We start from the raw sequence: 26,381 nt of genomic DNA on the forward strand, positions 1-26,381 counted from the left end.
CCTACCACCTTCCTCCTGCCACTATACCCTACCTACCACCCTCCTCCTGCCACTCTACCCTACCTACCACCTTCTTCCTTCCACTCTACCCTACCTACCACCTTCCTCGTGCCACTCTACCCTACCTACCACTCTCCTCCTGCCACTATACCCTACCTACCACCTTCCTCCTGCCACTATACCCTACATACCACCTTCCTCCTGTCACTATACCCTACCTACCACCTTCCTCCTGCCACTATACCCTACCTACCACCTTCCTCCTGCCACTCTACCCTACCTACCACCCTCCTCCTGCCACTATACCCTACCTACCACTTTCCTCCTACCACCTTCCTCCTGCCACTCTACCCTACCTACCACCTTCCTCCTGCCACTCTACCCTACCTACCACCTTCCTCCTGCCACTATACCCTACCTACCACCTTCCTCCTGCCACTCTACCCTACCTACCACCTTCCTCCTGCCACTCTACCCTACCTACCACCTTCCTCCTGCCACTCTACCCTACCTGCCACCTTCCTTCTACCACCTTCCTCCTGCCACTCTACCCTACCTATCACCCTCCTCCTGCCACTCTACCCTACCTACCACCTTCCTTCTACCACCTTCCTCCTGCCACTATACCCTACCTATCACCCTCCTCCTGCCACTCTACCCTACCTACCACCTTCCTCCTACCACCCTCCTCCTGCCACTCTACCCTACCTACCACCTTCCTCCTACCACCCTCCTCCTGCCACTCTACCCTACCTACCACCTTCCTCCTGCCACTCTACCCTACCTACCACCTTCCTCCTGCCACTCTACCCTACCTACCACCTTCCTTCTACCACCTTCCTCCTGCCACTCTACCCTACCTATCACCCTCCTCCTGCCACTCTACCCTACCTACCACCTTCCTTCTACCACCTTCCTCCTGCCACTCTACCCTACCTATCACCCTCCTCCTGCCACTCTACCCTACCTACCACCTTCCTTCTACCACCTTCCTCCTGCCACTCTACCCTACCTACCACCATCCTCCTGCCACTCTACCCTACCTACCACCTTCCTCCTGCCACTCTACCCTACCTACCACCCTCCTCCTGCCACTCTACCCTACCAACCACCTTCCTCCTGCCACTCTACCCTACCTACCACCCTCCTCCTGCCACTATACCCTACCTACCACCTTCCTCCTGCCACTCTACCCTACCTACCACCCTCCTCCTGCCACTCTACCCTACCTACCACCTTCCTCCTGCCACTCTACCCTACCTTCCTCCTGCCACTCTACCCTACCTACCACCTTCCTCCTGCCACTCTACCCTACCTACCACCTTCCTCCTGCCACTCTACCCTACCTACCACCTTCCTCCTGCCACTCTACCCTGCCTACCACCTTCCTCCTACCACTGTACCCTACCTATCACCCTCCTGCCACTCTACCCTACCTACCACCTTCCTCCTGCCACTCTACCCTACCTACCACCTTCCTCCTGCCACTCTACCCTACCTACCACCTTCCTCCTGCCACTCTACCCTACCTACCACCTTCCTCCTACCACCTTCCTCCTGCCACTATACCCTACCTATCACCCTCCTCCTGCCACTCTACCCTACCTACCAACTTCCTCCTACCACCTTCCTCCTGCCACTCTACCCTACCTACCACCTTCCTCCTGCCACTCTACCCTACCTACCACCTTCCTCCTGCCACTCTACCCTACCTACCACCTTCCTCCTGCCACTCTACCCTACCTACCACCTTCCTCCTGCCACTCTACCCTACCTACCACCCTTCCTCCTGCCACTCTACCCTACCTTTCCTCCTACAACCTTCCTCCTGCCACTCTACCCTACCTACCACCCTCCTCCTGCCACTATACCCTACCTACCACCCTCCTCCTGCCACTATACCCTACCTACCACCTTCCTCCTACAACCTTCCTCCTGCCACTCTACCCTACCTACCACCCTCCTCCTGCCACTCTACCCTACCTACCACCCTCCTCCTGCCACTATACCCTACCTAACACCTTCCTCCTGCCACTCTACCCTACCTACCACCTTCCTCCTGCCACTCTACCCTACCTACCACCTTCCTCCTACAACCTTCCTCCTGCCACTCTACCCTATCTACCACCCTCCTCCTGCCACTATACCCTACCTACCACCCTCCTCCTGCCACTCTACCCTACCTACCACCTTCCTCCTGCCACTATACCCTACTTACCACCTTCCTCCTACCACCTTTCTCCTGCCACTCTACCCTACCTACCACCTTCCTTCTGCCACTATACCCTACCTACCACCTTCCTCCTGCCACTATACCCTACCTACCACCTTCCTCCTGCCACTCTACCCTACCTACCACCTTCCTCCTGCCACTCTACCCTACCTACCACCCTCCTCCTGCCACTATACCCTACCTACCACCTTCCTCCTGCCACTATACCCTACCTACCACCTTCCTCTTGCCACTATACCCTACCTACCACCTTCCTCTTGCCACTATACCCTACCTACCACTTTCCTCCTGCCACTATACCCTACCTACCACCTTCCTCCTGCCACTCTACCCTACCTACCACCTTCCTTCTGCCACTCTACCCTACCTACCACCCTCCTCATGCCACTCTACCCTACCTACCACCCTCCTCATGCCACTCTACCCTACCTACCACCCTCCTCCTGCCACTATACCCTACCTACCACCTTCCTCCTGCCACTATACCCTACCTACCACCTTCCTCCTGCCACTATACCCTACCTACCACCCTCCTCCTGCCACTATACCCTACCTACCACCTTCCTCCTGCCACTATACCCTACCTATCACCCTCCTCCTGCCACTCTACCCTACCTACCACCTTCCTCCTGCCACTCTACCCTGCCTACCACCTTCCTCCTGCCACTATACCCTACCTACTACCCTTCTCCTGCCACTATACCCTACCTACTACCCTTCTCCTGCCATTCTACCATACCCTAATGCCATTATGCTCTAACTACCGTTCTCACTGCCACTCTATCTTAACTACTTCCTTCATTACGCACTGTTACTTGTGTGTCCTTGTATGTATGTACTTTTCTTTTTACGAAATATGTCTGTTGTCATATTGTGCTGTGTGATACCATTTATTCATCGTTCGTAAGTCGAGCCTGAATCGGTATTTTAAGAATGGATGATTTAAGAGGTCGGTATAAATTGTGACGTGCGTGAGGATGCGACCTATATACATGACACTTATCATTATACGTAGGTTGTAGAGCATGGATATTGGGGAACCGGGGTGCACACACACACACACACACACACACACTACGGGGATGTGAGAACTCGGAATTGGTGATAGTGGTTGTGGAGCCGATGTGGGGGTGGGGGAGTGATGCAAGACCGGGCGGGTGAGCGTGTAAGATCAAAACCACTTTCACTGTTAGTGTCTCTCCCCTCCCCTCCCCCTCCTACCCTGTCTGGTTGCTGGGGGGATGGTTGTTGGAACATAGTTGCTGGGGATTATTGACCAGGGAACACGGGCTTGCTGTTAATATAATATGAATGCCTGTTAGATGGATGGTGAACTGGTAGGTACCTTACTGGTTGATGGTGAACTGGTAGGTACCTTACTGGTTGGTGGTTAAGTGGACACAAGACATTACTAAATGAGTGGCCGAGTTGATACATGGTAAACTGGTGGGTTATATATGGTAAACTGGTGGGTGATCTGTTTTGTGGGATAATTGGCTTCATAAAATGATGGTTCTGGGTGTTTTAATTATTACGTGTTATAGTGTTTGTGTAGATGGTTAAGTGGCTGTTACTTGAGTGTAGGACTAGGTATATTATGGTATCGCATGGTTGTAGCACCATCACAAGTAGTAATATCATTAGTTGTAGTAACAATAGCTTCTTCAGTAGCAGTAGCACCATTAGTAGCAGGAATATTATTAACTGTAGCATTATTCTGGAGAGCAAGAGACAAGTAGTAGTATTATGGGTAACAATAAGTAAATGTTTGTGTCCGTATGGTCCAAGTTGTTAATTACCTGTACCCTGGCCAGCCAGGCAAGCAGCAGCAGCAGTATTGTAACCATCAGGAGCAGTAAAGTAGCAGCTGCACTTTGCTCACTAGCACAAAACACCAACAACAAAGGTGACAAGAAAGGCAGCAGGGTTGGTAGGGTTGGAGCGAGGCTCCGTGGGGGAGTGAGTGGGGGCACCTGTCCATTATAACGGTAAGACCGGATCTCATCTCCTGGGGCCTCCCTCCCTCACCACCACAACCACCGCCTCTATCACCAGCTGCTGCTGCTCCTGCTGGGCTCCTGCACATATGGCCAATGGACGCGGGCGGGCAGTCATGGCCAGCACGGGGACAAAGGAACTGTTCGTCATCAGATAAGATTTCTGCTCAAACAATATACAGCAGATTACAGCGTTACTTGTGTTATATACATATACAGCAGATTACAGCGTTACTTGTGTCATATACATATACAGCAGATTACAGCGTTACTTGTGTCATATACATATACAGCAGATTACAGCGTTACTTGTGTCATATACATATACAGCAGATTACAGCGTTACGTGTGTCATATACATATACAGCAGATTACAGCGTTACTTGTGTCATATACATATACAGCAGATTACAGCGTTACTTGTGTCATATACATATAAAGCAGATTACAGCGTTACTTGTGTTATATACATATACAGCAGATTACAGCGTTCCGTGTCATATACATATACAGCAGATTACAGCGTTACTTGTGTCATATACATATACAGCAGATTACAGCGTTACGTGTGTCATATACATATACAGCAGATTACAGCGTTACGTGTGTCATATACATATACAGCAGATTACAGCGTTACGTGTGTTATATACATATACAGCAGATTACAGCGTTACGTGTGTCATATACATATACAGCAGATTACAGCGTTACGTGTGTCATATACATATACAGCAGATTGCAGCGTTACGTGTCATATACAGCAGATTACAGCGTTACGTGTCATATACAGCAGATTACAGCGTTACGTGTCATATACAGCAGATTACAGCGTTACGTGTGTCATATACAGCAGATTACAGCGTTACGTGTCATATACAGCAGATTACAGCGTTACGTGTGTCATATACATATACAGCAGATTACAGCGTTACGTGTCATATACAGCAGATTACAGCGTTACGTGTCATATACAGCAGATTACAGCGTTACGTGTGTCATATACAGCAGATTACAGCGTTACGTGTCATATACAGCAGATTACAGCGTTACGTGTCATATACAGCAGATTACAGCGTTGCGTGTCATATACAGCAGATTACAGCGTTGCGTGTCATATACAGCAGATTACAGCGTTACGTGTCATATACAGCAGATTACAGCGTTACGTGTCATATACAGCAGATTACAGCGTTACGTGTCATATACAGCAGATTACAGCGTTACGTGTCATATACAGCAGATTACAGCGTTACGTGTCATATACAGCAGATTACAGCGTTACGTGTCATATACAGCAGATTACAGCGTTACGTGTTATATACAGCAGATTACAGCGTTACGTGTGTTATATACAGCAGATTACAGCGTTACGTGTTATATACAGCAGATTACAGCGTTACGTGTGTTATATACAGCAGATTACAGCGTTACGTGTTATATACAGCAGATTACAGCGTTACGTGTCATATACAGCAGATTACAGCGTTACGTGTTATATACAGCAGATTACAGCGTTACGTGTCATATACAGCAGATTACAGCGTTACGTGTTATATACAGCAGATTACAGCGTTACGTGTTATATACAGCAGATTACAGCGTTACGTTTCATATACAGCAGATTACAGCGTTACGTGTTATATACAGCAGATTACAGCGTTACGTGTCATATACAGCAGATTACAGCGTTACGTGTTATATACAGCAGATTACAGCGTTATGTGTTATATACAGCAGATTACAGCGTTACGTGTGTTATATACAGCAGATTACAGCGTTACGTGTTATATACAGCAGATTACAGCGTTACGTGTTATATACAGCAGATTACAGCGTTACGTTTCATATACAGCAGATTACAGCGTTACGTGTCATATACAGCAGATTACAGCGTTACGTTTCATATACAGCAGATTACAGCGTTACGTGTTATATACAGCAGATTACAGCGTTACGTGTTATATACAGCAGATTACAGCGTTACGTGTTATATACAGCAGATTACAGCGTTACGTGTCATATACAGCAGATTACAGCGTTACGTGTTATATACAGCAGATTACAGCGTTACTTGTGTCATATACATATACAGCAGATTACAGCGTTACTTGTGTCATTATACATATACAGCAGATTACAGCGTTACTTGTGTCATATACATATACAGCAGATTACAGCGTTACGTGTGTCATATACATATACAGCAGATTACAGCGTTACTTGTGTCATATACATATACAGCAGATTACAGCGTTACTTGTGTCATATACATATACAGCAGATTACAGCGTTACTTGTGTCATATACATATACAGCAGATTACAGCGTTACGTGTGTCATATACATATACAGCAGATTACAGCGTTACGTGTGTCATATACATATACAGCAGATTACAGCGTTACGTGTGTCATATACATATACAGCAGATTACAGCGTTACGTGTGTCATATACATATACAGCAGATTACAGCGTTACGTGTGTCATATACATATACAGCAGATTACAGCGTTACTTGTGTCATATACATATACAGCAGATTACAGCGTTACTTGTGTCATATACATATACAGCAGATTACAGCGTTACGTGTGTCAATACTACAGCAGATTACAGCGTTACTTGTGTCATATACATATACAGCAGATTACAGCGTTACGTGTGTCATATACATATACAGCAGATTACAGCGTTACGTGTTATATACAGCAGATTACAGCGTTACGTTTCATATACAGCAGATTACAGCGTTACGTGTTATATACAGCAGATTACAGCGTTACGTGTTATAATAACAGCAGATTACAGCGTTACGTGTATATACAGCAGATTACGCGTTACGTGTTATATACAGCAGATTACAGCGTTACGTGTTCATATACAACAGATTACAGCGTTACGTGTATATACACAGATTACAGCGTTACGTGTTATATACAGCAGATTACAGCGTTACGTGTTATATACAGAGATTACAGCGTACGTGTTATATACAGCAGATTACAGCGTTACGTGTTATATACAGCAGATTACAGGTTACGTGTTATATACGATTACGCGTTACGTATATACAGCGATTACAGCGTTTGTGTTATATACAGCAGATTACAGTTACGTGTTATATACAGCAGATTACAGCGTTACGTGTTATATACAGCAGATTACAGCGTTACGTGTTATATACAGCAGATACAGTTTAGTGTTATATACAGCAGATTACAGCGTTACGTGTTTATACAGCAGATTACAGGTTACGTGTTATATACAGCAGTTACGCGTTACGTGTTATATACAGCAGATTACGCGTACGTGTTATATACAGCAGATTACAGCGTTGTGTATATACAGCAGATTACAGCGTTACGTGTTATATACAGCAGATTACAGCGTTACGTTATATACAGCAGATTACAGCTTACGTGTTATATACAGCAGATTACAGCGTTACGTGTTATATACAGCAGATTACAGCGTTACGTGTATATACAGCAGATTACAGCGTTACGTGTTTATATACAGCAGATTACAGCGTTACGTGTTATATACAGCAGATTACAGCGTTACGTGTTATATACAGCAGATTACGTACTGTTATACGTTCGTAGGTTATACAGCAGATTACAGCGTTACGTGTTATATACAGCAGATTACAGCGTTACGTGTTATATACAGCAGATTACAGCGTTACGTTATATACAGCAGATTACAGCGTTACGTGTTATATACAGCAGATTACATCGTTACGTGTCCTATACAGCAGATTACAGCGTTACGTGTTATATACAGCAGATTACAGCGTTACGTGTTATATACAGCAGATTACAGCGTTACGTGTATATACAGCAGATTACAGCGTTTACGTGTCATATACAGCAGATTACAGCGTTACGTGTTATATACAGCAGATTACAGCGTTACGTGTTTATATACAGCAGATTTACAGCGTTACGTGATTATATACAGCAGATTACAGCGTTACGTGTTCATATACAGCAGATTACAGCGTTACGTGTTCATATACAGCAGATTACAAGCGTTACGTGTTATATACAGCAGATTACAGCGTTACGTGTTATATACAGCAGATTACAGCGTTACGTGTTATATACAGCAGATTACAGCGTTACGTGTCATATACAGCAGATTACAGCGTACGTGTTATATACAGCAGATTACAGCGTTACGTGTTATATACAGCAGATTACAGCGTTACGTGTTATATACAGCAGATTACAGCGTTACGTGTTATATACAGCAGATTACAGCGTTACGTGTTATATACAGCAGATTACAGCGTTACGTGTCATATACAGCAGATTACAGCGTTACGTGTCATATACAGCAGATTACAGCGTTACGTGTTATATACAGCAGATTACAGCGTTACGTGTTATATACAGCAGATTACAGCGTTACGTGTTATATACAGCAGATTACAGCGTTACGTGTTATATACAGCAGATTACAGCGTTACGTGTTATATACAGCAGATTACAGCGTTACGTGTTATATACAGCAGATTACAGCGTTACGTGTTATATACAGCAGATTACAGCGTTACGTGTTATATACAGCAGATTACAGCGTTACGTGTTATATACAGCAGATTACAGCGTTACGTGTTATATACAGCAGATTACAGCGTTACGTGTTATATACAGCAGATTACAGCGTTACGTGTTATATACAGCAGATTACAGCGTTACGTGTTATATACAGCAGATTACAGCGTTACGTGTTATATACAGCAGATTACAGCGTTACGTGTTATATACAGCAGATTACAGCGTTACGTGTTATATACAGCAGATTACAGCGTTACGTGTTCATATACAGCAGATTACAGCGTTAACGTGTTATATACAGCAGATTACAGCGTGACGTGTTATATACAGCAGATTACAGCGTTCCGTGTCATATACAGCAGATTACAGCGGTTACGTGTTAATATACAGCAGATTACAGCGTTACGTGTTATTATACAGCAGATTACAAGCGTTTCGTGTTATATTACAGCAGATTACAGCGTTACCGTGTTATATACAGCAGATTACAGCGTTACGTGTTATATACAGCGAGATTACAGCGTTACGTGTCATATACAGCAGATTACAGCGTTACGTGTTATATACAGCAGATTACAGCGTTACGTGTTATATACAGCAGATTACAGCGTTACGTTTCATATACAGCAGATTACAGCGTTACGTGTTATATACAGCAGATTACAGCGTTACGTGTTATATACAGCAGATTACAGCGTTACGTGTTATATACAGCAGATTACAGCGTTACGTGTTATATACAGCAGATTACAGCGTTACGTGTTATATACAGCAGATTACAGCGTTACGTGTTATATACAGCAGATTACAGCGTTACGTGTTATATACAGCAGATTACAGCGTTACGTGTTATATACAGCAGATTACAGCGTTACGTGTTATATACAGCAGATTACAGCGTTACGTGTTATATACAGCAGATTACAGCGTTACGTGTCATATACAGCAGATTACAGCGTTACGTGTTATATACAGCAGATTACAGCGTTACGTGTTATATACAGCAGATTACAGCGTTACGTGTTATATACAGCAGATTACAGCGTTACGTGTTATATACAGCAGATTACAGCGTTACGTGTTATATACAGCAGATTACAGCGTTACGTGTTATATACAGCAGATTACAGCGTTACGTGTTATATACAGGCAGATTTAGCAGTCGTTACGTGTTATATACAGCAGATTACAGCGTTACGTGTTATATACAGCAGATTACAGCGTTACGTGTTATATACAGCAGATTACAGCGGTTACGTGTTATATACAGCAGATTACAGCGTTACGTGTTATATACAGCAGATTACAGCGTTACGTGTTATATACAGCAGATTACAGCGTTACGTGTTATATACAGCAGATTACAGCGTTTACGTGTTATATACAGCAGATTACAGCGTTACGTGTTATATACAGCAGATTACAGCGGTTACGTGTTATATACAGCAGATTACAGCGTTACGTGTATATAGCAGCAGATTACAGCGTTACGTGTTTATATACAGCAGATTAGCGTCGTTACGTGTTATATACAGGCAGATTACAGCGTTACGTGTTATATACAGCAGATTACAGCGTTACGTGTTATATACAGCAGATTACAGCGTTACGTGTTATATACAGCAGATTACAGCGTTACGTGTTTATATACAGCAGATTACAGCGTTTACGTGTTATATACAGCAGATTACAGCGTTACGTGTTATATACAGCAGATTACAGCGTTACGTGTTATATACAGCAGATTACAGCGTTACGTGTTATATACAGCAGATTACAGCGTTACGTGTTATATACAGCAGATTACAGCGTTACGTGTTATATACAGCAGATTACAGCGTTACGTGTTATATACAGCAGATTACAGCGTTACATTTGTCATTTCTAAAGATTCCACAGAGTAAACTTTAATTGTCCAGAATGGACTGCCAGGATCTGTAAAAGAGAGGGAAGCGTACCTCCTTCCCAGATGATCTTGATCATTATATAACCAAGGCTTAGGCTCTTTGTTATACACAACATCACCTTATTGAAGTGAAGACGCCGAGAACTTGGGGACATACCTGGAAAATTCTTCCATTAGGTCAAAGCTGGCAGAAGGAAATATTTAACTTTGTCATGGCGGAAGTTTAGAAATGAATTATCTTGGATAGAAGGAAACACTGCAAGTGACTGAAAGATGAGCATGATAACGTCGGATGATCTTACCAACAGTTGTAACAACAACAGTAGTAATTTGATGAAGAATGAGATGTTATAACCGTGGAAGAAAGGTCAGTCTTGACATGACTCGGTGCACCTAATGGCTCACAAGTAGAAGTTAGTCATGTGTTAACAGCTTCGTTGAAATTCGCTCACGAGATGAGCTATAAAAGTGTCCAGCTTGACTGGGTGAAGCCTTATTACTGGCATGAATAAAAACCATGATCTGCATTGAGTGTCGTGTACACGAGATACATCGTGATATACACGAGAAAAAAATGAGGTTTAGTCCATACCTGGCGAAGGAAGACAACCTTCTGCGCTACAAGGAACCCGGTCACATATCTCATGTGAAGCCCTGCCAGAACAGGAAACACATCTTGTAATATATGGGAAAATATCGTATGTGTCAGAAGCCAGCATTAGACGACAGCTGTCATAGGTACACAGGGGAAACACTTACAAATCTTTCGAATTTGCTTCTGCTCAAACTGATACAAGACCATGACAGCTGCACAACATTCACCAGAGTGAGTCTGCTGCATCCAACAGCCTGGTACACCAGGGAACCTGGCTCACACACACACACACACGGGTATCTCTCTCTCTCTCTCTCTCTCTCTCTCTCTCTCTCTCTCTATATATATATATATATATATATATATATATATATATATATATATATATATATATATGTATATATATGGGCTATAGATAGTGTTGTGCGGAGGAGGATGGATGTGTTGGAAATGAGATGTTTGAGGACAACATGTGGTGTGAGGTGGTTTGATGGAGTAAGTAATGAAAGGGTAAGAGAGATGTGTGGAAATAAAGAGTGTGGTTGAGTGAGCAGAAGAGGGTGTTTTGAAATGGTTTGGTCACATGGAGAGAATGAGTGAGGAAAGATTGAATAAGAGGATATGTGTGTCAGAGGTGGAGGGAACGAGGAGAAGTGGGAGACCAAATTGGATGTGGAAAGATGGAGTGAAAAAGATTTTAGGTGATCGGGGCCTGAACATGCAGGAGGTTGAAAGGCGTGCAAGGAATAGAGTGAATTGGAACAATGTGGTATACCGGGGTCGACGTGCTGTCAGTAGATTGAACCAGGGCATGTGAAGCGTCTAGAGTAAACCATGGAAAGTTCTGTGGGGCCATGGATGTGGGAAGGGAGCTGTGGTTTCGGTGCATTATACGTGACAGCTAGAGACTGAGTGTGAACGAATGGGGCCTTTGTTGTCTTTTCCTAGCGCTACCTCGCGCACATGCAAGGGAAGGGGTTGTTATTTCATGTGTGGCGGGGTGGCGATGGGAATGAATAAAGGCAGACACTATGAATTATGTATAGGTATGTATAGGTATGTATATTTGCGTGTGTGGACGTCTATGTATATACACGTGTATGTGGGTGGGTTGGTCCATTGTTTCGTCTGTTTCCTTGCGCTACCTTGCTAACGCGGCAGACAGCGACAAAGCAAAATAATGATAATATATATATTTATTTATATTTTTATTATACTTTGTCGCTGTCACCCGCGTTTGCGAGGTAGCGCAAGGAAACAGACGAAAGAAATGGCCCCACCCCCCCCCCCCCCATACACATGTATATACATACGTCCACACACGCAAATATACATACCTACACAGCTTTCCATGGTTTACCCCAGACGCTTCACATGCCCTGCTTCAATCCACTGACAGCACGTCAACCCCTGTATACCACATCGCTCCAATTCACTCTATTCCTTGCCCTCCTTTCACCCTCCTGCATGTTCAGGCCCCGATCACACAAAATCTTTTTCACTCCATCTTTCCACCTCCAATTTGGTCTCCCTCTTCTCCTTGTTCCCTCCACCTCCGACACATATATCCTCTTGGTCAATCTTTCCTCACTCATCCTCTCCATGTGCCCAAACCACTTCAAAACACCCTCTTCTGCTCTCTCAACCACGCTCTTTTTATTTCCACACATCTCTCTTACCCTTACGTTACTCACTCGATCAAACCACCTCACACCACACATTGTCCTCAAACATCTCATTTCCAGCACATCCATCCTCCTGCGCACAACTCTATCCATAGCCCACGCCTCGCAACCATACAACATTGTTGGAACCACTATTCCTTCAAACATACCCATTTTTGCTTTCCGAGATAATGTTCTCGACTTCCACACATTCTTCAAGGCCCCCAGGATTTTCGCCCCCTCCTCCACCCTATGATCCACTTCCGCTTCCATGGTTCCATCCGCTGCCAGATCCACTCCCAGATATCTAAAACACTTCACTTCCTCCAGTTTTTCTCCATTCAAACTCACCTCCCAATTGACTTGACCCTCAACCCTACTGTACCTAATAACCTTGCTCTTATTCACATTTACTCTTAACTTTCTTCTTCCACACACTTTTCCAAACTCAGTCACCAGCTTCTGCAGTTTCTCACATGAATCAGCCACCAGCGCTGTATCATCAGCGAACAACAACTGACTCACTTCCCAAGCTCTCTCATCCCCAACAGACTTCATACTTGCCCCTCTTTCCAAAACTCTTGCATTTACCTCCCTAACAACCCCATCCATAAACAAATTAAACAACCATGGAGACATCACACACCCCTGCCGCAAACCTACATTCACTGAGAACCAATCACTTTCCTCTCTTCCTACACGTACACATGCCTTACATCCTCGATAAAAACTTTTCACTGCTTCTAACAACTTTCCTCCCACACCATATATTCTTAATACCTTCCACAGAGCATCTCTATCAACTCTATCATATGCCTTCTCCAGATCCATAAATGCTACATACAAATCCATTTGCTTTTCTAAGTATTTCTCACATACATTCTTCAAAGCAAACACCTGATCCACACATCCTCTACCACTTCTGAAACCACACTGCTCTTCCCCAATCTGATGCTCTGTACATGCCTTCACCCTCTCAATCAATACCCTCCCATATAATTTACCAGGAATACTCAACAAACTTATACCTCTGTAATTTGAGCACTCACTCTTATCCCCTTTGCCTTTGTACAGTGGCACTACTATGCACGCATTCCGCCAATCCTCAGGCACCTCACCATGAGTCATACATACATTAAATAACCTTACCAACCAGTCAACAATACAGTCACCCCCTTTTTTAATAAATTCCACTGCAATACCATCCAAACCCGCTGCCTTGCCGGCTTTCATCTTCCGCAAAGCTTTCACTACCTCTTCTCTGTTTACCAAATCATTTTCCCTAACCCTCTCACTTTGCACACCACCTCGACCAAAACACCCTATATCTGCCACTCTATCATCAAACGCATTCAACAAACCTTCAAAATACTCACTCCATCTCCTTCTCACATCACCACTACTTGTTATCACCTCCCCACTTGCGCCCTTCACCGAAGTTCCCATTTGCTCCCTTGTCTTACGCACTTTATTTACCTCCTTCCAGAACATCTTTTTATTCTTCCTAAATATAATGATACTCTCTCACCCCAACTCTCATTTGCCCTTTTTTTCACCTCTTACACCTTTCTCTTGACCTCCTGTCTCTTTCTTTTATACATCTCCCACTCAATTGCATTTTTTCCCTGCAAAAATCGTCCAAATGCCTCTCTCTTCTCTTTCACTAATACTCTTACTTCTTCATCCCACCACTCACTACCCTTTCTAATCAACCCACCTCCCACTCTTCTCATGCCACAAGCATCTTTTGCGCAATCCATCACTGATTCCCTAAATACTCCCATTCCTCCCCCACTCCCCTTACTTCCATTGTTCTCACCTTTTTCCATTCTGTACTCAGTCTCTCCTGGTACTTCCTCACACAGGTCTCCCTCTCAAGCTCACTTACTCTCACCACCCTCTTCACCCCAACATTCACTCTTCTTTTCTGAAAACCCATACAAATCTTCACCTTAGCTTCCACAAGATAATGATCAGACATCCCTCCAGTTGCACCTCTCAGCACATTAACATCCAAAAGTCTCTCTTTCGCACGCCTGTCAATTAACACGTAATCCAATAACGCTCTCTGGCCATCTCTCCTACTTACATAAGTATACTTATGTATATCTCGCTTTTTAAACCAGGTATTCCCAATCATCAGTCCTTTTTCAGCACATAAATCTACAAGCTCTTCACCATTTCCATTTACAACACTGAACACCCCATGTATACCAATTATTCCCTCAACTGCCACATTACTCACCTTTGCATTCAAATCACCCATCACTATGACCCGGTCTCGTGCATCAAAACCACTAACACACTCATATATATATATATATATATATATATATATATATATATATATATATATATATATATATATATATATCCTGCTTTTGGAGTCCCATTTATCTTTTTGAGGCCCCGCAGCACCCAGGAAGCTGTCCACGTCCACAGGTCATGATGTGTTATGGTGTGTGTGTGTGTGTGTGTCAGTTTAGAGAATGGAGATCAGTTCAGCAGTGTTTGTTTGTTCGATCTTTGTTATATGTTGTATCGTATCATGAAGGATCTCGGGATATGTTAGTATTGTTCATAGTGTTGAAGTGATGGCTGATTTTCAGAGTGTAGACGGGAGAGTGTGTGTATTTAGGATGTATGTAGGCAGTGTGGTTTGTGATGGATGCATTTTTTGCTGGATTGGATTTAAGACGAGGTGGGAGGCGGGTTGTCTAGTATTTGTAGGGTTATATCAATGTGTGTGTTTTTTGTCAGTGTTATTTGTTGTGAGTTGGGAGAGTTGTGAGCAGAGATGACTTAACTGTCTGGCAAAGGTAAGCTTTTTGTACCTGGTTGTGGCTGGTGGTTAGTCATACAGTGGTCCAGTAAGGTGGGTGGGTGGCGGGGATCTGGTTCTCTTGCTTAGAGTTGAGGGTGGCGCTGTATTAGGAGGATCTTTGTTTCATTCTGAATATATATATATATATATATATATATATATATATATATATATATATATATATATATATATATATATATATATATATAAAGTTATACGTGGGATAATTTGCTTGAGAAGATGGAGTCGTTTTTGTGTGTGGTATATGTGACGTGGACGTAGTTGTCATGTTCCTGGGTTGTACTGGAATATGTTGTGTGTGTTCATCAGGTAGGGTCGTGGTGTGGTTCAGATTGTGTGTCGTAAGGTAGGTAGGTTGTGACGAGTGGTTGGGTTACTATTATTATGTGGGGGGGGTAGGGGGTTAGGGTTGTGCCTCATGACTTGATCCCAGTGGTCCTTGGCTTGGCTTTCCCTCTTCCAACACGCATTTGACCCCACCCCACCCTGCCAGTGCTTAACACCTGGCCCATTCATGTACAGTTGTAGTGGAAGTCCCTGCTCGTGGGCTGTGCTTACCTCCACCATCATCAGAACCTGGTGGCGGTACATTTAGCTGCATTTGGCCTTTGTCTGCTTGTAACCGTGTCTGCAACACCCCAGGTTACACACACCTAGTAGTAGGTTTCTTCCCCTCCCTGAGCAACTTCAATTAAGACCACAGGTCACACTAACCTTCATGTGATGTGTTGCCACTTCTCCCAGGAACACCACCCGAGGGTGAACTTGTCTTGCATGGCCACAAGTTCTCGTTAGATTCACCCAACCACCGTCATGGCTGGGCTACACACCAACCTGCCCCGTGCTTACCATGTATCATCCCGGGTTGGTCGTAGTCTGTAGTGTGCCTGGGTGTGTACACATCAGTCAGCTCACCTGGCAATACACCCAGTACAACCGTCTTGCTTTGCCTCTTCCATCTCGAATTTTCAGCGTTCAGCTCAGGAGCCGTACATACATGAACACAGCTTTGCATGTTATGTTGACACTTGTTGTGATGACGTAGTTGGCATTACTGTCTGCCTGGCTGGCTACACTGAGTGAGTGTGAGGGTAGTATGGGAGTGAGTGTGAGGGTAGTATGGGAGTGAGTGAGGGTAGTATGGGAGTGAGTGTGAGGGTAGTATGGGAGTGAGTGTGAGGGTAGTATGGGAGTGAGTGTGAGGGTAGTATGGGAGTGAGTGTGAGGGTAGTATGGGAGTGAGTGTGAGGGTAGTATGGGAGTGAGTGTGAGGGTAGTATGGGAGTGAGTGTGAGGGTAGTATGGGAGTGAGTGTGAGGGTAGTATGGGAGTGAGTGTGAGGGTAGTATGGGAGTGAGTGTGAGGGTAGTATGGGAGTGAGTGTGAGGGTAGTATGGGAGTGAGTGTGAGGGTAGTATGGGAGTGAGTGTGAGGGTAGTATGGGAGTGAGTGTGAGGGTAGTATGGGAGTGAGTGTGAGGGTAGTATGGGAGTGAGTGTGAGGGTAGTATGGGAGTGAGTGTGAGGGTAGTATGGGAGTGAGTGTGAGGGTAGTATGGGAGTGAGTGTGAGGGTAGTATGGGAGTGAGTGTGAGGGTAGTATGGGAGTGAGTGTGAGGGTAGTATGGGAGTGAGTGTGAGGGTAGTATGGGAGTGAGTGTGAGGGTAGTATGGGAGTGAGTGTGAGGGTAGTATGGGAGTGAGTGTGAGGGTAGTATGGGAGTGAGTGTGAGGGTAGTATGGGAGTGAGTGTGAGGGTAGTATGGGAGTGAGTGTGAGGGTAGTATGGGAGTGAGTGTGAGGGTAGTATGGGAGTGAGTGTGAGGGTAGTATGGGAGTGAGTGTGAGGGTAGTATGGGAGTGAGTGTGAGGGTAGTATGGGAGTGAGTGTGAGGGTAGTATGGGATGTGAGTGTGAGGGTAGTATGGGAGTGAGTGTGAGGGTAGTATGGGAGTGAGTGTGAGGGTAGTATGGGAGTGAGTGTGAGGGTAGTATGGGAGTGAGTGTGAGGGTAGTATGGGAGTGAGTGTGAGGGTAGTATGGGAGTGAGTGTGAGGGTAGTATGGGAGTGAGTGTGAGGGTAGTATGGGAGTGAGTGTGAGGGTAGTATGGGAGTGAGTGTGAGGGTAGTATGGGAGTGAGTGTGAGGGTAGTATGGGAGTGAGTGTGAGGGTAGTATGGGAGTGAGTGTGAGGGTAGTATGGGAGTGAGTGTGAGGGTAGTATGGGAGTGAGTGTGAGGGTAGTATGGGAGTGAGTGTGAGGGTAGTATGGGAGTGAGTGTGAGGGTAGTATGGGAGTGAGTGTGAGGGTAGTATGGGAGTGAGTGTGAGGGTAGTATGGGAGTGAGTGTGAGGGTAGTATGGGAGTGAGTGTGAGGGTAGTATGGGAGTGAGTGTGAGGGTAGTATGGGAGTGAGTGTGAGGGTAGTATGGGAGTGAGTGTGAGGGTAGTATGGGAGTGAGTGTGAGGGTAGTATGGGAGTGAGTGTGAGGGTAGTATGGGAGTGAGTGTGAGGGTAGTATGGGAGTGAGTGTGAGGGTAGTATGGGAGTGAGTGTGAGGGTAGTATGGGAGTGAGTGTGAGGGTAGTATGGGAGTGAGTGTGAGGGTAGTATGGGAGTGAGTGTGAGGGTAGTATGGGAGTGAGTGTGAGGGTAGTATGGGAGTGAGTGTGAGGGTAGAGGGTAGTATGGGAGTGAGTGTGAGGGTAGTATGGGAGTGAGTGTGAGGGTAGTATTGGAGTGAGTGTGAGGGTAGTATGGGAGTGAGTGTGAGGGTAGTATGGGAGTGAGTGTGAGGGTAGTATGGGAGTGAGTGTGAGGGTAGTATGGGAGTGAGTGTGAGGGTAGTATGGGAGTGAGTGTGAGGGTAGTATGGGATAGCCCCATTCACTGTTGTCGTCCAAGCTGGATCTGCTGCGTAGAACTATTTTTCCATTTAGTAAAAACTACATTATGTGAATGTGTGTGTGTGCGCGCGCGCGCTTGAAGACAAAAAAGAAAGAAAAAATGCAACGTACTAGAAATGTTACAGCGAAGTAGATAGATAGATAGATAGATAGGTCTGGTTGTGGAGCGTGTGACACTATATATAGTGGATCAACCTGCCTCATGCTTGTTGTTGTTGTTGTACATATAATACGTAAGGATAATTGCTCTATGATATTGTTTACACCAACTTAACAATGATCAACTTCACTCTTATATAACGATGGAGCCATACTATAAATGATGACGGTATTTATCGATTTGTGACGCGCCTTCTGATCATACTTTGTGACGCTGTTTCTGGTCATACTTTGTGACGCTGTTTCTGGTCATACTTTGTGACGCTGTTTCTGGTCATACTTTGTGACGCTGCTTCTGATCATACTTTGTGACGCTGTTTCTGATCATACTTTGTGACGCTGTTTCTGGTCATACTTTGTGACGCTGTTTCTGGTCATACTTTGTGACGCTGTTTCTGGTCATACTTTGTGACGCTGTTTCTGGTCATACTTTGTGACGCTGTTTCTGGTCATACTTTGTGACGCTGCTTCTGATCATACTTTGTGACGCTGTTTCTGATCATACTTTGTGACGCTGTTTCTGGTCATACTTTGTGACGCTGTTTCTGGTCATACTTTGTGACGCTGTTTCTGATCATACTTTGTGACGCTGCTTCTGATCATACTTTGTGACGCTGTTTTTGGTCATACTTTGTGACGCTGTTTCTGGTCATACTTTGTGACGCTGTTTTTGATCATACTTTGTGACGCTGTTTCTGGTCATACTTTGTGACGCTGTTTCTGGTCATACTTTGTGACGCTGTTTCTGGTCATACTTTGTGACGCTGCTTCTGATCATACTTTGTGACGCTGTTTCTGGTCATACTTTGTGACGCTGTTTCTGGTCATACTTTGTGACGCTGCTTCTGATCATACTTTGTGACGCTGTTTCTGATCATACTTTGTGACGCTGTTTCTGGTCATACTTTGTGACGCTGTTTCTGGTCATACTTTGTGACGCTGCTTCTGATCATACTTTGTGACGCTGTTTCTGGTCATACTTTGTGACGCTGCTTCTGATCAGACTTTGTGACGCTGTTTCTGGTCATACTTTGTGACGCTGTTTCTGGTCATACTTTGTGACGCTGTTTCTGGTCATACTTTGTGACGCTGCTTCTGATCATACTTTGTGACGCTGTTTCTGATCATACTTTGTGACGCTGTTTCTGGTCATACTTTGTGACGCTGTTTCTGGTCATACTTTGTGACGCTGTTTCTGGTCATACTTTGTGACGCTGTTTCTGGTCATACTTTGTGACGCTGTTTCTGGTCATACTTTGTGACGCTGCTTCTGATCATACTTTGTGACGCTGTTTCTGATCATACTTTGTGACGCTGTTTCTGGTCATACTTTGTGACGCTGTTTCTGGTCATACTTTGTGACGCTGTTTCTGGTCATACTTTGTGACGCTGCTTCTGATCATACTTTGTGACGCTGTTTTTGGTCATACTTTGTGACGCTGTTTCTGTTCATACTTTGTGACGCTGTTTTTGATCATACTTTGTGACGCTGTTTCTGGTCATACTTTGTGACGCTGTTTCTGGTCATACTTTGTGACGCTGTTTCTGGTCATACTTTGTGACGCTGCTTCTGATCATACTTTGTGACGCTGTTTCTGGTCATACTTTGTGACGCTGTTTCTGGTCATACTTTGTGACGCTGCTTCTGATCATACTTTGTGACGCTGTTTCTGATCATACTTTGTGACGCTGTTTCTGGTCATACTTTGTGACGCTGTTTCTGGTCATACTTTGTGACGCTGTTTCTGGTCATACTTTGTGACGCTGCTTCTGATCATACTTTGTGACGCTGTTTTTGGTCATACTTTGTAACGCTGTTTCTGGTCATACTTTGTGACGCTGTTTTTGATCATACTTTGTGACGCTGTTTCTGGTCATACTTTGTGACGCTGTTTCTGGTCATACTTTGTGACGCTGTTTCTGGTCATACTTTGTGACGCTGCTTCTGATCATACTTTGTGACGCTGTTTCTGGTCACTTTTTTCTTAAATGCACCTGTTCAACTTTCTGATACTGTATACACTAAGTAGTAAATAATATAACAACTTCACTATTACGAAGCAGTTATTTTAAGGTAAGAACTATTGCCACTGTGGAAATGCTATTGATAGGTACATTTGTGATGCTGTTTTGGGTCTTACGCTGTTTTCTTTATATACAAATTTTCTAAAAAAAAATGATTGCACTCTGTTACTATATACACTAAGTGATGAATCATATACCAGCATCACCAATACAAAGCAGTAGAATATGTAATAATGCATATCACGTAAAATATAATTGTACAGTATATATAATATACATACAGATGGACAGTATGATAAATGAATGACCTGTATCATGACCCAACTGAGGATGTTTGTGTAGGTAGTGACAGCCAAGACTGCTGCTGTATTGTTGGTCACCAGCCCACCAGAACCAGACTGTGTAATCATGTACCGTGAGTTTTACGTAAACTCGTAGGTCCTCATCCCTTGAACATTCCATACTAAAGTACATCTCAGATGCCGGTGTTAACCATGTTCTCTGTCCATTCATCCACCACTCTTACACAATAAATTAACTTCATTATATCTTTTCCAACTCGTTTCTTGCTTAATATCTTTTCTCTGGTTGCTCTAGCCTTGCATCTCTTGGAGAACTGTTTACAGTCTGTCATCGGTGTTTGAAAAGCTTAAAGGTTGTGTTTGATCTGGTTAGCCCGGTCTTCTTTCTTCCAAAGCAAGTAAATTTAGAATCATGCTTTTCTCTGTAACAACATTCCCTCACATTCTGGTATCTTTTTCTTTACTGTTTTGGACATTCTGTATCAGCTCTGTGCTTTTCAGGTGCGTTAACCAAACTTGAGAAGTATATTTTAGGTTTGGCCTTATGCAACATATAAACCGCTTGCTGGTTATATCCTCATCGAGATACTTGAAAACTCTTCTTATATTTTCCAGCAAACCGTTTATCTGTCCTTCCCCAGCCATCCTAACCCTCCTCTCTTCCTTTCTACTAGCCATCTGCTCTTTGCCAGCCACACCGTTTTCCCCTCCTCCTCCCCCTCTCCCACTGGCTCCTCTTCTCTAATCCCCGCCATTCTTACCCCCTCCCCCTCTAAACCAGAGCCCCTCCCGTCCCCTGCGAACCAGGCCTTCTTCCCTCTCCCCACCAGCCTTCAGCCAGTGTAGTTGTTCACCTTGGCTCTTGTCCCTTGTGCGGTGTCCATTGTTTTTGTAGCTGGAGCACCTCGACCCCTTGTGATGTTAGGTCCCGCTGGATCCGTCACGCACCACACACAGGCAGCTCCAGTCCTCACGACCACCACCAGAGCAGCTCAACGCCAAGCTTCACGAAAATGTTTTGACTTTTTTAATGTTCTGCACTGATAGATTGTGTGTTGCCTTGATTTTTTTTCCTTGCCAGGGCGTATATATTTAAGTGTAATATGTGTCACACGAGGAAGCCACTGGCGTCCATAGAAGCCAGTAGCTCCACTCACCCTTCCAACATTCCCGCCACATCTCCATTCTGTACTCAGTAGTATAACGTCCTTTCTTAGCCTTTTCTGGGAGATTGAGAAATCTCTCGCTCCAGAGAAGTCCAATATTCCTATGCTTACGATTGTAGCGGAGCCTCGAAGCTGCAGGAACACAGTATATGTATGGTCCTGGGGTTATATGATAATAATGATAATGATTATTATTATTATTATTATTATTATTATTATTATTATTATTATTATATATTTATTTTATTATGCTCTGTCGCTGTCTCCCGTGTTAGCGAGGTAGCTCAAGGAAACAGACGTACAGAATGGGCCAACTCACCCACATACACATGTTTATACATACACGCCCACACACGCACATATACATACCTATACATTTCAACGTATACATACATATACATTCACAGACAAATACATATATACACATGTACATATTCATACTTGCTGCCTTCATCCATTTAAGTCGCCACCCCGCCACACATGAAGTGGCACCCCCCTCCCCCCCGCACGCGCGCGAGGTAGCGCTAGGAAAAGACAACGAAGACCACATTTGTTCACACTAAGTCTCTAGCTGTCATGTATAATGCACCGAAACCACAGCTCCCTTTCCACATCCAGGCCCCACAAAACTTTGCATGATTTACTCCAGACGCTTCACATGCCCAGGTTCAATCCATTGGCAGCATGTCGACCCCGGTGTACCACATGGTTCCAATTCACTCTATTCCTTGCATGCCTTTCACCCTCCTGTATGTTCAGGCCCCTATCGCTCAAAATCTTTTTCACTCCATCCTCCAGTTTGGTCTCCCACTTCTCCTTGTTCCCTCCACCTCTGACACATATATCCTCTTTGTCAATCTTTCCTCACTCATTCTCTCCATGTGACCAGACCATTTCAATACACCCTCTTCTGCTCTCTCAACCATACTCCTTTTATTACCATACATCTCTCTTACCCTTTCATTACTTACTCGAACAGTAATGGTAATAATATACCCCTGGTTCCATCTTGATGTTGGTTATGTGTTCTTGTAGAACACACCCGTCATAATCGTCAAATGATAAAACATTTTATCATTGTATTGATTGGTTTAGGGGTTGTGCTTACTTTTTTTTTTTTATTTCAACCCAAAAATATTAATAAAATGTCAAGAAACATACATAGTTTTCAGGTACATTATTAACCTAGGTATTTAGCCAAAAGATAAAACAAAATATTTATGTGCCGTATATTTCACAGCGATGTAATGTGTAAGAGAAGTTTCATTTGTGCAGACCCATTAATATCGTTCATTCTCGACTGTTTAGATATGTTGAGGCACATTCATACTCACTCCACTTAAGAAGACAAAGTGATCAATGTGATTGCATTAGTGAATTGTGCTGTATGAAAACAGTATAAAAGATGACGAGAACAATTCACCTGTAGAAGTATTCATGCAAGCACCTCATGAGTTGAGGAGTGTGCAGAGGGTAGGATGCGACTTGTTTGGAAATAATTTGAATTCCCTGCGATCAGCCCTCCAAAAATGAAAATACATTAGGGGCCCGTAGAATCACTACATTTTGAGAATTTTCATCAAATTTCACAACAGTAAGTACTGGAGCTTGTTACAGATCCTTCTCATCTCTATATCAATTTTGAAACGTTTGTGGTAAAAATAATGGAATAGGATGTACAGATAATGAACGTAAAGTCAAATAAGGAAACAAATTTGACAAAATAACCACAATATTCAGTGTTTGTAAAGTTGCAGTAATGGATGATGTCCAGATCACAAGCAGGAGAGTGTGACTTGTCTGGGGAGTGTAGTTTATGTTTGGTTTTTGTCTAGGGGGTTGGAGTTGAAGTGTGAGGTGTAAGGTCGGTTGTTTAGTGAATTCTGGGTTGTTCCTGTGTGTTATTTGTTAGGGTTGTATTTGTTAGGGGTGGGGGGAATCTGTGAGTAGAGGTTACTAAAGAATGAGGCAGGGGTAAACTTATGATTTCTGCTTGGGGATTGATGGTTAGTTTTAGAGTAGGTTGGATGGGAGGGGTTAGAAATTGGTATAGCATAGAATTGAGTGCTGAGCATGTTGAGATTGGACTATATTGGGAGGATCTTTGTTTCTTTGTGAAGACATTGTGTAATTGTGGTTGATAAGTAGTCAGTGTGTTAATTTGCTTTTGAGAGGGTAAAAGACCAGAGTGAATGAATTGTTTGTATATGTTGTTGAGGGATTTACTTTTCCTGGCCCAAATCTGGCGATAGTTTGGTTTTGAGAGCATTTAGTTTGTGTATTGCCTTTGTGTTAATCGTATTGGGACGTAGTGACTTTCATGTTGTATGTCATGCATACATTATATGGTATAGGGGGAAATAGTTTGATGGTGTAAAAGCCTTCTATAGAGGAGCAAATGGGAGTGTAAGACTGGATGGAGGGCGAGCAAAATTTTTGGAAAATATGTAGGTGTGAGGCAAGGGTGTGTGATGTTACCATGGTTTTTTGATATGTATGTGGATGGAGTGATAGAAGAGATGAAAGCAAAACTAGCAAAAAGGGGTGCAGAGATGGAGTGTGGTGGTGAGATATGGTGACCTCTGTAAATGATGAAAGCTTGGAACTCTATTGATCTGTTCAGACGATGAGAGCATTAGATTATCTATGAGTTGAAGTTTATCTGAATTTCACATTAAGTAACCTTCAAGGGTCTCCTAACCCCACAACTCAGGGTGGGACCAGGCTGCTAGTTTGGGTCTTTGGTTGACCAAGCTCTTGGAAGCTGCAGTCCACAAGCCCACATGACCCCTACAGCCTGGCTTACTTTGTACACTTTGTCAAGGTCCCTCTTGAAATTCTCTGCTCTGCATTCCTAGGTGTTTCTTCGATTGTAAACAAGGAGTTGAGGAGTTAAGGTCAAAGAGATTTAAGGTTTCTCTTGTTTTGTGTATATCACACATTGGATTTCATAGGTAGTATTTTACATAAGGGATATGATTGTAGACTATAAGCTTTGGGACCCACTTAGATATTGATGCTTCATGTTGGGAGTAAGCTTGAATACACAAGGCTGTAGATTTTGGGAGATGATAATTTTAGAAGACATATTTTCAATATTCTCCTTGTATGCAATACAATTAGATGAAGGTCACTTGCATGTGCTTGCCAATTATTGAATATCTTCAGGTGATCAGTATTTTTAAGTGGGCTTGTCTATCTCTTTTGATAGATGTCATCAGAGATGCTGTTGCAAACCATATAAATGTGTGTTGTATGTTGAAATTGTCTTGATTTGTTTTAGTCCAAATGTAAGAGGAATTGATATATTAGTCTTTGCATCATTAGGGTAAAGGTGCATGTACAAAGTATTGTATGATGTGTGTGGTGTTCATGGATAAGTGAACAAGAATTGTATATTACACCTATAGGTTGAGAGTAAATGGAAGTAGCAGTAGAAAAAAATTAAACTAGTAAATTTTTCTCAAGCTTTCACATAGAGCTTACAACAGTTTATTTTCTTACAGCTTGCACAGTGGGATCATTCAACTATGGGATTATCGTATGTGCACACTCGTAGATAAATTTGATGAGCATGAAGGGCCTGTTCGAGCAGTATGTTTCCACCAGCAGCAGCCACTTTTTGTCTCTGGTGGAGATGACTACAAGATCAAGGTTAGACTATCTTCATTTCATATCAGGGAAAGTGGATGTCACCTTAGAATAAGATTACAGTATTGTTTTGCCTTTATTGTTGTCTTTCTAACTTTTACTTTATTTTGTTATATTTGATCACCATTTCCTGTGCCAGCGAGGTAGCGCCAGGAAACAGATGAAGAATGGCCCATCCACTTGTATGCACATATATATATATTCTTTCTTTCAAACTAGTCGCCATTTCCCGCGTTAGCAAGATAGCTTTAAGAACAGAGGACTTGACCTTTAAGGGAATATCCTCACCTGGCCCCCTTCTCTGTTCCTTCTTTTGGAAAATTAAAAAAAATGAGAGGGGAGGATTTCCAGCCACCCGCTC

At 43.6% G+C, this 26,381-nt stretch overlaps 1 protein-coding gene across 5 annotated transcripts in view; it reads left to right on the forward strand.

Annotated features, from left to right (window-relative positions):
• Nucleotides 1-26,381, forward strand: part of alphaCOP (coatomer subunit alpha) — a 270,633-nt gene that overhangs the window by 114,909 nt on the left and 129,343 nt on the right. For all 5 annotated transcript variants that reach the window (XM_071670568.1, XM_071670569.1, XM_071670571.1 and 2 more), the window contains exon 3: nucleotides 25,876-26,023. In XM_071670568.1, coding sequence (XP_071526669.1) covers nucleotides 25,876-26,023 — 148 coding nt within the window. The remainder of the gene's footprint in view (nucleotides 1-25,875; nucleotides 26,024-26,381) is intronic.

Source organism: Panulirus ornatus, chromosome 15, assembly GCF_036320965.1.
Source record: "Panulirus ornatus isolate Po-2019 chromosome 15, ASM3632096v1, whole genome shotgun sequence".
Lineage (NCBI taxonomy): Eukaryota > Metazoa > Arthropoda > Malacostraca > Decapoda > Palinuridae > Panulirus > Panulirus ornatus.